The sequence below is a fragment of the Macaca mulatta genome, chromosome 1 (genome assembly GCF_049350105.2).
Source record: "Macaca mulatta isolate MMU2019108-1 chromosome 1, T2T-MMU8v2.0, whole genome shotgun sequence".
NCBI lineage: Eukaryota > Metazoa > Chordata > Mammalia > Primates > Cercopithecidae > Macaca > Macaca mulatta.
In genome coordinates, this window is record NC_133406.1 from 65,414,190 (window position 1) to 65,427,360 (window position 13,171).

The window sequence follows — 13,171 nt, forward strand, 5'->3', positions numbered from 1 at the left end:
CTCGCCTCAGCCTCCCAAAGTGCTGGGATTACAGGCGTGAGCTGTCATGAGCATTCTTGTACATATATCCTTACATACTTGTGCAAATATATATGTAGATTAAATTTTTGTTTTTTTCTAGTCAGAGTCTTACTCTGTCACCCAGGATGGAGTGCAGCAACGTGATCTCGGCTCACTGCAACCTCCACCTCCGGGGTTCAAGCAATTCTCCTGCCTCAGCCTCCCAAGTAGCTGGGATTACAGGTGCACCACCAACCAGGCTAATTTTTGAATTTTTAGTAGAGACGGGGTTTCACCATGTTGGCCAGGCTGGTCTCGAACTCCTGACCTTGTGATCCACCCACCTCGGCCTCCCAAAGTGCTGGGATTATAGGCATGAGCCACCACGCCTGGCAAAGAATGACACTGGATGTATTAAAAAGTATGATAAGTGATACGATCACAGTAGACATTTCCTCCAGTAGAATATTGGGAGAAAACCTAATGGAAATCAATGAAAAATAAGAAACACACATAGCCTTTGGAACATAGCCTTTCTCACCTAGTGGAGGAGGAGCTGAGACTTGAGTAAGACAGTCAGATGAAGTAAGGCAGTATTCGGGAATGTTTGTGTGAGCTGAGACTATACATCCTGAGTGATACAGGTGTGTTGGCCCATGTATACATGGGTCTCCATTAGTGAAGCTGCACTGAGTAGAGAATAGTTTTCTACCTTATGCATCTTTACTCCATGACGAATCAGTTATGCATGCAGGAGAAAGAGCTTAACACATTTACTGAAATGTCTGCTAAATTATCTATTCAACCCTCATTCTACTCACCTCTCTACAGCCTTTGATATTTAGAATTACTCCATCCTCACACAACTCTTTCCAACTCCAGCATTGGAAACAACTGACTCCTGTTTCTACCAAACTGTATGTCCCAGATTCTTGTCTTAGGAGCCACAGAACTCCAAAGGTTTATGGCTATCACTGTGTTTTGACATTATTGGCTTTCTTTATAGTCCTATGTGATTTACTTACACATTACAAAAAACAGCTCTGAGAAGGGATTCATAATTTTGACCAGCCAGGCAAAGGGGTATACATAATACATAAAGATATTAAGAATCCCTGCGTGATGATTCACAATAGCAAAGACATGGAATCAACCTCAGTGCCCATCAGTGATAGACTGGATAAAGAAAATGTGCTACATATACACCATGGAATACTATGCAGCCATAAAAAAGAATGAGATCATGTCCTCTTCAGGGACATGGATGGAGCTAGAGGCCATTATCAATTGCAAACTAATGCAGGAACAGGAAACCAAATACTGCATGTTCTCACTTATAAGTGGGAGCTGAATGATGAGAACACATGAGCAAATGTGGGGGAACAACACATGCTGGGGTCTATTGGAGGGTAGAGGGTAGGAGGAAGGAGAGGATTAGGAAAAATAACCAATGGTACTAGGCTTAATACCTGGGTGGTGAAATAATCTGTACAACAAACCCCCATGACACAAGTTTACCTATGTAATAAACCTGCACATGTACCCCTAAACTTAAAAGTTAATAAAAGAACCCCTGCATGGATATGGATCATGTATTTCCATTCAGATCTTCCTTTCATTAATTTTACATGCTCTTCTTCAACAGTCTCATTGACTCCTGTGATTTTGACCATCTCCCATCCATTATCTTTTACAAAAGTCCTCTTGTGCCTTTTTGGAAGTCCATTTTCATAATCAACAAATAACCTACATCCCCAATCTTTTCCTAAACATTCTTACACCTCCTGGCCTTCACTAAACCCCATCTGTCCCATGCCCAAGGCTTTCTCAGTTTAAAACACAACAACAATGAAAAACTTTCACAGCTCAACCTTGGTGGCGCTATCGCTTCTGTTAGCGATAGGAACCGATAGGAAATCCCACATTGGTTTCCTGTTGCTTCTGTAACAAATTATCTTGTGGTTTAAAACAACACAAATTTATTCTTTCACATTTCAGGAGATCGGAAGTCCACAGTGAGTCTTACAGGATGAAAACCAAGGTGTTGAAAAGACTGATTCCTTCTGAAAGCTCTAGTGGAGAACCTGTTTCTTGCTTCTAAGGGGCATTGGCATTCATTCCTTGGCTCACGGCAGCAACACTCTGAGCTCTGCTTTCATCATTGCCTTCTGGTCTATTGCCTTCTTGTAAGGATCCATGTGATCATATCAGGTTCACTTAGCTACTCCAAGACACTCTTTCCATCTCAGTATCCTTAATTTAATCCAACTGCAAAGTCCTAAACCATACAAGGTAACACTCACAGATTCCAGGGAGTAGGATGTGGACATTTTGGGGGAACATTATTCAGCCTACCACATACTCCTCCTTTTCTCTCATTCTTGGATAATTTTTTATTGCTGTTTTTTCAATGGCACATAATAATTGTACATGTTTATGGGATACAGCAAAGGAAACAACAGAGTGAAGAAAAAAGCCTACAGAGTGTGAGAAAATATTTGCAAACTATGGCTTTGACAAGGGGTTAATATCCAGAATATCTGCGGAACTCAAAGAACTCAGCAAAAATAATAATAATAATATGATTTAAAAGTGGGCGCAAGACTTGAACAGACATCCCTCAAAAGAAGACATATAAATGGCCAATGAATATAAAACAAAATGCTCAATATTCTTAGTCATCAGAGAAATACAAATAAAACCACAGAGAGATACCACCTCACCCTAGTGATCAGAGCTCTTATCAAAAAGACAAAAGATAACAAATGCTGGTGAGGCTGTGGAAAATAGAGACCTCTTATACACTGTTAGAGAATCCAAATTAATATGACCATTATGGGAACTAGTATGGAGGTTTCTCAAAAAATTAAAAGTAGAACTACCATGTGATCCAACAATCCCACTACCGGGTATATACCCAAAAGAAAGGAAGCCAGTATGATGAAAAGATATCTGCACTCTCACATTCACTGATGCACTAATAACAATAGCCAAGGTATGGAATCAACCCAAGTGTTCACCAGTGGACGAATAGATAAATAAAATGTGGTATATATACACAAGGGCATACTATTCAGCCATAAGAAAGAATGAAATCCTATCATTTGCAGCAACATGGATGAACCTAGAGGATATTATATTAAGTGAAGTAAATCAGGCACAGAAAGGCAAATCCTGTGTGATACAAGTCATATGTGCAATCTAAAAAAGCTCATCTCATAGAAGTAAAGAGTAGAATACTGGTTACCAGAGGCTGGGGAAGGGAGAGACAATGGGAGATGGAGAAATATCGGTTAAAGGGCACAGGGTCACAGATACATAAGAATAAATTCATCCTTGAATACTTAACCCTCTGCCCTAAATCTGTCACTCCTCCATCCATATTTCTTATTTCAATGAGTAGCACCACCATTCATTTCTAATCCTGGAGCTAACTCTTGATTGCTTTCTTCTCACCACTAACGTTAAGAAAGGAAGTGACCAAAATCCAGTACATGAGCAACTGTTCATTCATCTACAGTATCTTTGTTAATTGTCCACTTTATCCACCCAGTGAGAGCCACCATCAAACCTCAATTGGATGTCAGCAAAAGCTCCCTGACTCGTCTCCCCTCTCCATTATTGCCTTAATCTAGTCTCCATACGATACACAGATTTACGTTTTTTAAATGTATATCTAATTGTCCCTCCTTTTTTAAAAAGTCAACAATGGCATATCTCAATTCACGATAAATAAATTGGTTCTTCACATTCTCTGTACACTGTACACATCGCCTGCAATTGCCCTTCAACACAGAGACCAGGCATTTCATTAACTGACCTTCCCACACACATTCTTGCAAAGAGGAATAGTCAAACAGGGTGTTTGGAGGCGAGCTGCCATCATCCACCGCCTTTATCTGGAAGCACAGAGCCTCGCACGCGCCATCCATCGGAAGTCCAAGCATTGTCAAGATCTGCTGCTTCACCTGGGTCCGCAAGGTGGGCTCTGCCAGCGAAACCCGTTTGAAACAATGCAAATGGGGAGTAAACATGGCCTCGCCCATTAAGGGGAAGCTGGTGAAAAGCACTTTGTCCCGGAACCCATACTCTGGGCGCGGAGCACAATGATTGGTCACTCCTCTTTGCACTGGGCTTTTCCTCTTATTTCAGTTTTCTTTGAGATCAAATCTGGTTTGTAGATGTGCTTCGGGAGGTTGGGGGTCTCTTCTCCGAGAACCCGGGAGCATGTCGGGCCGCCGGCGCCCGGTCTCGCCTTCTGCTGCGGAGGATCCCTGCCGGCGGTTGTGGTGCTGCTCACGCTGGCAGTGGCCTAGGGTGAGACGCGGGCGGGCGTGGGGAGGCGCCCGGGCGGACGAGGCACCCGGGGCCCCGCAGAGAACTCTCGTGCTGCACTGGGCTGCGCTGCTCTGGGCGCCCGGGTCCGAAGGCAGTGTGATGGGTGGGCTGAGTGCGCGAACCGGCAGGGCGGCGAGTCTGGGATCCTTCTGCGCACTGGAGACCCTCGCTGCTTCTGGGTAAGCATGGAGTTTCCACGTGCAGGGGCTTAAGTCATGACCAGCGCAGAGGAAGGAGCAGATGCTGAACGGGTGCCGCACAAAATTCCTTGCCTTTGTGTATTCAGTCTAGGCTGGCTATAGCGGAGCATAGCGTTGATCCTAGCGAAAGAGGACTTGGGGATCCGACAAACCTGAGTTCTGGTCCTAGAAACTTAACTGTGAGGCAAGTTAGCACACCTAAGTCTGTTTGCTCTTCTGTAAAATGGGGACATTGATATCTGTATATTGTGGAGTTCCTGCCTCAATGGCATAAAGCCTGTCGAGTGTCCAACACAGGGCCTGTCCCCGAGTCCATTTCTATCCCCCAACCATTGCCTCTGCATTTTGCTCCCAATGGTGCTTAAACAAGCAGTCCTAGGGATGCCCCGCATGGAACCGTCCTCATCCCCAACCCCAAGCCACCACCGCCATCATCACCATGCGCTTGATTGACAGCTTACTTTAAGACAGATGCATGCCAGGCACTTGGGCGTTAGAAGAGCAAGGGAAGCCCCAGAACATGCAGTGTAACACCTGCAAGTAGAAGGGACAGTAGATATGTTTACAGTTTGCATTTTAGTGATGTGTTTAGTACAAAATAAAGCCTATTATAACTACTATGGAAAAATTGAGGCCACACCTCTTCCTTTTTTTTAACTTAAAGTAGGTAAACATCTTCAATTACAACTCTTCTATTATTATTTTTGGGCTCCCCAGAAGTCTTCTTGGTTGCCTGGACTCACTGGCAACATCTCATTTGAAGCGGCAGTTCAACAGTTAGTTGTTTTGGTCCTGCCTCTTCCTGACAAGTCAGGGTTCGTCCTTCTCTGCCACTAGACGTTTTGCATTCATTATTTGAGTGTTCCTTCTTCTCTAAAAGAGCAAGGGGGAAATAAAATCAAGTTCCCCCAAGAGTTGTTATTAATATTTTATCTCCTTAGGCACCAGAAAGCAACCTGTCAGGTGAAGAGATACGATAAAACTTACAATTTTATTTTTAGGAGAGAAGCATGCCCAGTAAGTTAAGCAATCTGTTGTCAGTGCTTACTGAGGTTCTCACAATAACCTCCAAATGTGAAACAGGCTAAACTACCTAGAAATTTTGTTGCTGAAGTAATTTCAATTTTAAAATGCTGATGGATGCTTCCAGTGTGTACAGTCCTTTGGAGTTTAAAAGAAGTGTAAGAGAAAGAGCTATGCACCCAAGGTGTATGCATATAGAAGTAGGTGGTGGAGTTTTATGAAATCTACTTTTTAGGAAGCCAGTGTTCTGGTTTTTCCAGACTCTGCTACTTACCAACTGGGGCTGTGGACCCAGCAACTTAAGTCACACCACTGACGTTCAGTGTCCACATGTATAAAATGAGCACGACTGACATCCTGATTTCTGAGAGAGGTGTTTTGAAAATCAGGTGGGGTAGTGCATGTGACAGTGTTTTGTAATCTGAAAACCCCCATGCATGTCTGAAAAATCATGACTAAGAAGTTGTGCAAGACTGCAGGATCACTGAAAAGAGAGAAATCTTAGCCCCTATGATCAGGAAAGGGTGAGAGAAAAGAGTACGGCTTTACTAGTGCTTAAAGAGTGAATCTAGAAACAGGTTGCATAGGACAGTTTATGGGGATATTTATTTCTATATAAAAAATAGCAGAGGAACTAGGATTGTTTTGTCATTATAGGGTACTCATACTACCCATGAAATGGTATAGTAATATTTGAAAGAGGAGTTAGATTAGCTGCAAATAGATACTGCAAACTTAGGGCAACCACTGAAAAAAGTGAAAAAAAGAAGTACAATTGATATGCCAGTAAGGAAGAATGAATTGCATCATATAAAATGCTTAGTTAAAACAATAAAGGGGGCCAGGCACAATGGCTCACATCTGTAATCCCAGCACTTTAGGAGACGGGGTAGATAACCTGAGGTCAGGAGTTCGAGACTAGCCTGACCAACATGTAAAAACCCATTTCTACAAAAATTAGCCGGGCATGATGGTGGGTGCCTGTAATCCCAGCTACTCGGGAGGCTGAGGCAGGAGAATCTCTTGAACCTGGAAGGCGGAGGTTGCAGTGAGCCGAGATCACGCCACTACACTCCAGCCTGAGTGAAAGAGTGAGACTCTTATCTCAAAAATAAAAATAAAATAAAATAAAGGTCAGGAAAAGAATGCAAAACAAAAAGCAGGAACAGAGAACAAGAGAACAAAGGCAACGAATAGAAACCAGTAACATATTAAACCAACTATATCAACCATCATTTTGAGTGTCAATGATCTAAATGCACCAATTAAAACAGATCATCAGAGTCGGTCAACAAACAAAATTCAGCTATATATTGTGTACTCCCTATAAGCCCATTTTAAATATGGACAATATATATTAAAAGTAAATGGATAAAGATATAACATGCTAATGCTAGTCACAGAAAGCAGAAGTAGCTGTGTTAACTTCAAACACAGCAGACTTCAGACCAAGGAAAATTATTAGGGATAAAGAGGGGCATCGTATAATGATAAATGGGCTAATTTTCCAAGAAGGCATAACAATATCTGATATGTATCCACCTGACAGAGAAACAAAATATGTGGGGCAAAGCCGATAGAACTGCAAGGAGAAATAGACGAATGTACTGTCATAGTTGGAGACTTCAGCACTTATATCAGGAAAAGATAAATGTGCTGAAGTCTCTTTATCAGAAATGGGCAGATTCAGCAGGCAGAAAATCGGTAAGGACATACTTGAACTCAACAGCACCATCAATCCACTTGGATATAATTGACATATATAGATGACTTCATCCAACAACAGCAAAAGACATATTCTCCGGCTCACATTCATGGGGATAGACCACATTGTGAGCCATAAGAATAGTACACTAGCTTTAACAGGGAGTGTTTAAGGTAGGGTGGACTCTGGCGCCCTCATGTGGTCCTCATGGAGGATGTGGTTTGGTTACCCCTGCTAGGTAAAGGTGCAAGAAGGGAAGTTCCAATTTGCTTTCTGTGCTTTATTCTGGTTTACATATGCTCAGATAAGATGAGTGGATGTATGATTTATATTATCTACTGTTATCTAAAATAACCTTCACATTTGGACAGGTAACATCGAAAGTGTCCTACACAGAAATACTGGGTGAAGATCACTGCAATAAAACCAACTCCAGAAAACAAGAAAATGGCAGAGTTGACAATCCCTCTCACCCTCCCCGCAAAGACACATATATGCACATTTCTTTTGTCAGAGGCATTAAGAGAAAGAAATGCTGTCAATCTAATCACAACTGATCACAACTTGATGAAACCAAAAAATCTAGAAAGTATCAGGAAGACCGTTGAAATACAGCTTTACGTTCACTACTGTGACCAGAGAAACTCACTGTGGCTGTTTTTTGTCCCTTTAGATGTCAACTAATGATTGTGTTAAGTGATCATGATTAACAGAGCATTTAAAATGTTTATTTTATCTGTATTACATTTCAAAAATTTATATTTAGACATATAATTTATGTATTTGTGTAGATACATAACTTATAACTTTATATTTTTGAAAGTGCATGCTCTTTTTTTAAACTGATAGAGGTGCCTAAGCAAAGCAAGTGCAAGTCTATTCCTTAAAGGGTAAGTGTGCAGAATGGAAAGCAGAGTGTACTTCGGGTTGACAGCTCATATTTGAACAGACATGAAAGTGATGATGTGTTAATTGTGTGTATAGCACAGAACAAATCAACTTGCTTTGAATGGAAGGTCTGAACCAGGAGTGCGTGAAATTGGGCTGAGTCATACAAGAAAATAAATGAAAGGAGATAACAATATATGCCCACTAGAATGGCTAACATTAAAAAGATCGACCAAGCCAAGTTTTGGCAATAAAGTGGAGTAACTGGAATTATAATATATTGCTACTTGGCAGGTAAAATTACAACATTAACTTTAGAACATAGTTCAACCGTTTCTTCAAACCTTAGACACACACACTGTCGTGTTACTCAGCATTTTACGGTTAGGTTTTTACCCAAGAGAAATGAAATCATATGTCCACACAAAGACTTGTACATGAATTTTCACAGCAGTTTTGTTTGTAATAGTCAACAAGTGGAAACAATCCAAATGTCCCTCAACAAGTGAATGGATAAACTAAATTAAGATATATTTATACAATTGAATATTGCCCAGCAACAAAAGGAAACAATTTGTATATGTGCAGCAACTGAGATAGAACTCTAATTATGCTGTGTAAAGGCTAAAACATAAAAAAAAAAAAAATCTGAATGATTTCCTTTATACGATAGGACATAAATGAAGTGATTCGGGTTACATGAAATTTTAGAAAGTCGAATCAATCTGTAGTAAGAGAAAATAGGTCGAAGATTGCCAAGAGAAGGAAGTGGATGTTTGGCTGTATTACAGAAGGACATGAGGGAACTGTGTAGGGGTGAAGAGTATGATGGAAATGTTTGTTGTCTTCATTTGGTGATGGTTTCGCAGGGCATATATATAAGTAATCAAACTGTACTCTTTAAATACTCATCAATCATTGTATGTAATATATCTTAATAAAGCTATAAAAACTTTTTAAACTTATGGTAGATCTTGAGTTTATGGAGTTTATATTAATATATTTATCATATGAACTAGCCACAAATTGAGGGATTAGTAATAAATGAGGGAAAGGAAACTATATCAAGCTTTCTTTGTTGAAGGCTCATATATTCCTTTTTTGAGCTATTATACAACTTTACTTTATATTATTACCTATACTATGCCTACACTACTATGGAGGTAGGAATATTAGGTAATTAAGTGGAAGGAACTTCTTTCTTTCCAAGAATGGTTCATTATATTTGCTTTGTTGTGTTGATCTAGTTCTAACCTCTCATTGCAAGTTTTGCTGTAATATTTACCCCTCTCAATACAGCTTTTGGTGCTAGGAGCCCCACTTGGAATCTCTTCCTTTGTCTGGCATCAATGTATAAGACACATATCAAAATTGTATTTCATACCACGTATCAAATACAGGAAAGGTGAATGCATAACATTGAAAATCACAGGAAATGTTTTATTCATGTTTTTTTATATATACTCAAAGTGTTCTCAAAGTGCTGTTATCTACCAAAATTGGCTGTGAAACTTTTTTTTTTTTTTTTTTTTTTGAGACGGAGTCTCACGCTGTTGCCCAGGCTGGAGTGCAGTGGCGCGATCTCGGCTCACTGCAAGCTCCGCCTCCCGGGTTCCCGCCATTCTCCTGCCTCAGCCTCCTGAGTAGCTGGGACTACAGGCGCCCGCCACCGCGCCCGGCTAATTTTTTGTATTTTTAGTAGAGACGGGGTTTCACTGTGGTCTCGATCTCCTGACCTTGTGATCCGCCCGCCTCGGCCTCCCAAAGTGCTGGGATTACAGGCTTGAGCCACCGCGCCCGGCCTGGCTGTGAAACTTTTTTAAAATATAAACTCCTGGGCTCTAACCCAGACCCACTAAATCAGAGATTCTGGGGACATAGCTTGGACTCTTCATTTTTTTTATAAGTAATTCTTCAATTATTTGTTCATTGCAACAAATATGCACTGAGTGCTTATAACTGAGTGTTAAGCACAAGGGCTAGATATTAATTTAGAGGTACAAAAGATACATCATCATTTGCCCTCAAATTATACACATCTAATATCTTTTGAGATAAATAGATCCTTCTAAAAGCACACAAAGTTAAAAAGCACAAATTGCAATAACAAACAATTACTGATATGAAAGGAAAAGGAAAGGATCCGACTGGGAATTATTATAGGGTGGGGTAGAGGGAAGTAGTTTAGATTCCAAATGCCTGAGAGGGTCAGGGAAGGCATCAGACTAGATTGGGTGTGTTCAGGGTGGTATGGACATAGACAGGCCAGGGAAGGCTTCGATAAGAAAGTGCCATTTTAGCAGACACCTGGAGGAAGAACTGAAGTCAGAGCAAAGATAAAAGCGTGTCATACAGAGGAATGTCATAGGGGAAAAATGTGTGTCTTCAGGAAACTGAAAAAGGGGAAAGGGCCACACCTTGGTGAGGGGACCAAGTGGCATGAGATGAAGCAGGAAGCATAGACAAGGTCATCCTTATACAAAGTCAAAAGTTGGTTCTTTTAAGTCTAATAAAATTGACCTCTGGCCTCAATCTATCCTTCAGAATTTGAATTTATTAGTGGAAGGTGTGGGAAGGAGCAGAAATGAAAACAAAACAAAACAAACAAGAGATTTCCAAAACTATAGTAAAATGCTATTCTTTTCAACATATGTATCTTCTTGATTACATATTGTTTGACTCTAACTGTGATTTTTGTTGCTTTTAGTTAAATCTACAAGGCCTTAAGGGGCCTAGCTGAGTCTAGTATTTAATTTGAAATATCTATGAGAAAATACACGCTTCTTTATGGTAAAGTATAGCTTTAGTTGTTGAGCTTTGTTCACTCTTTGTGCTCAGGATTGACTTGGCAACAGACTTCCAACACTGGTGACTGCTACCGAGGGCCAAAGAGGAGATGTGTACTCCCACTGAATCTGAGTGCCCACTGAGCATGAAGGTGGATGGTAGAATGCATGAGTGTAGCTTGTCACAAGAAAGTATGATAAATGAGAATGGGAGAGACGAAGCTACACCACAGGCACTTACTGATTAACTAAGATTAGAAGCTGTGAATTGCAGCTTCCCGTTTAGTGAAAGATGATATATAGTTTAGTTGTCTTCAAACTAGCAGAGACTTTTTTAATGGATGGGTGCTGATTTTTTTTTAAGCCCATTTCTAAGGCATCTTTTAAAACAGGTGTCCTCAACCCCTGGGGCATGAACCGGTACTGTCCGGTGGCCCGTTAGGAACTGGGCAGAACGGTAGGAGGTGAGCAGCCAAGCATTACTGCCTGAGCTCCACCTCCTGTCAGATCAGTGGCAGCATTAGATTCTCATAGGAGCAGAACCCCTATTGTGAACTGTGCATACGAGGGATCTAGGTTGCATGCTCCCTGTGAGAACCTAATGCCTGATGATCTGGGTGAAACAGTTCCATCTCAAAACCATTCCCCTGCACCCTCCATTCCAGGAAAAATTGTCTTCCACAAAATGAGTCTTAGGTGCCAAAAAGGTTGGGGACCAAAGTTCTAAAGGAATCAATCTCTTTGCTATTATTGTTACTATTATTATTGTTAAGATGGAGTCTTGCTCTGTCACCCAGGCTGGAGTGCAGTGGCACAATCTTGGCTCTACTGCAACTTCCGCCTCCTGGGTTCAAATGATTCTCCTGCCTCAGTCTCCCAAGTAGCTTGGACTACAGGCACATGCCACCATGCTCTGCTAAGTTTTTGTACGTTTAGTAGAGACGGGGTTTCACCATCTTGGCCAAACTGGTCTTGAATTCCTGACCTCAAGTGACCCACCCACCTTGGTCTCCCAAAGTGCTGACATTACAGACATGAGCCACCACACTCAGCTCCCTTGGCTATTATTGAAGTATTCTTTTTCTTTTTTGATCACATCTATGCAGTATATTGGAGAGAAAGAGGAAGTAGAGTGGGAATTTCAACAGGGCATGGTGGCTCACACCTGTAATCCCAGGACTTTGGGAGGCAGAGGTGGGCAGATCACCTGAGGTCAGGAGTTTGAGACCAGCCTGGCCAACACGGTAAAACCTCATTTCTACTAAAAATTCAAAAATTGGCCAGATGTGGTCGCAGGTGCCTGTAATCCCATCTACTTGGGAGGCTGAGGCAGGGAGTATTGCTTGAACCTGTGAGGCAGAGGATGGCACCACTGCACTCCAGTCTGGGTGACAGAGGTATACTCTGTCACCAAAAAAAAAAAAAAAAAAAAAAAAAAAAAAAAAGTCATTTCTCCATTAACTTAGATGCTGTTGTGATCTTGATCCCCAGATCAATGCAATGCCCCAGAACAGCTTCCATTTGCCAGGCCTACCAACCTAACTGATGCATCTGAGTTTCCCGTTGGAACACATCTGAAGTATGAATGCCTCCCTGGTTATCATGGAAAACCATTTTCTATCATCTGCCTAAAAAACTCAGTCTGGACAAGTGCTAAGGACAAGTGTACACGTAAGTAACTCTGGAGTGGGAACCCCTCTGTTAGTCAAGTATCTGTAAGATCTGATTCAATTTGTTCAGATTTTGTAACTGAGTTGCATATGACAATTAGTTCGCCAAGGTGCAATACATACAAGAATTATTCTTGTAGATCATACCTTGTTACTGCTTTCAGTTCCTGGCGCCTTCATTACAAGTTTATTTCATGAGAAACAGTCATTGCAGGACATGATTGAGGGAAAATCCCGATTCACTGGGGGTCTCCCATTTTCATGACTAAAATTAAGTAATGAATGACTTGGGACAAGAAAAAGAAGTGGATTAAATAACTCAAAGATGTGACAATTTTGGGCTTTGAGATCTTTGGATTATACCAATTGAATTGAATTACAGATAATAACAAAGTTTACATTTTTCTGGGGGCATAATATGGGAATGAAACAGATCTGAAAGGGAAGTTTGTTTTTGAAAGGGAGCTGATCCTGAGGCAGTCTGGTGAGTTTCCTCAAGGTAGCAAAATCTGTGGAACCATCAGAACTGCGAGTGTTCCTCAGTAAGCTACAGGCAGGTTG

At 41.2% G+C, this 13,171-nt stretch overlaps 1 protein-coding gene and 1 long non-coding RNA gene across 8 annotated transcripts in view; one reads left to right on the plus strand and one right to left on the minus strand.

Annotated features, from left to right (window-relative positions):
* Nucleotides 1-4,310, minus strand: part of LOC144341548 (uncharacterized) — a 119,778-nt gene extending 115,468 nt beyond the window's left edge. Inside the window, exon 1 of the long non-coding RNA XR_013418557.1 lies at nt 3,821-4,310. This is a non-coding gene — a long non-coding RNA (uncharacterized LOC144341548). The remainder of the gene's footprint in view (nt 1-3,820) is intronic.
* The window catches only part of CR1L (complement C3b/C4b receptor 1 like), a 101,187-nt gene that overhangs the window by 30,787 nt on the left and 57,229 nt on the right, over nt 1-13,171 (plus strand). For all 7 annotated transcript variants that reach the window (XR_013418497.1, XR_013418499.1, XR_013418502.1 and 4 more), the window contains exon 2: nt 12,432-12,611. Coding sequence is in view for 2 of the 7 variants with exons in the window: in XM_078005120.1 (XP_077861246.1) it covers nt 12,432-12,611 (180 nt within the window). In the remaining 5 variants the exon portion in view is untranslated. The remainder of the gene's footprint in view (nt 1-12,431; nt 12,612-13,171) is intronic.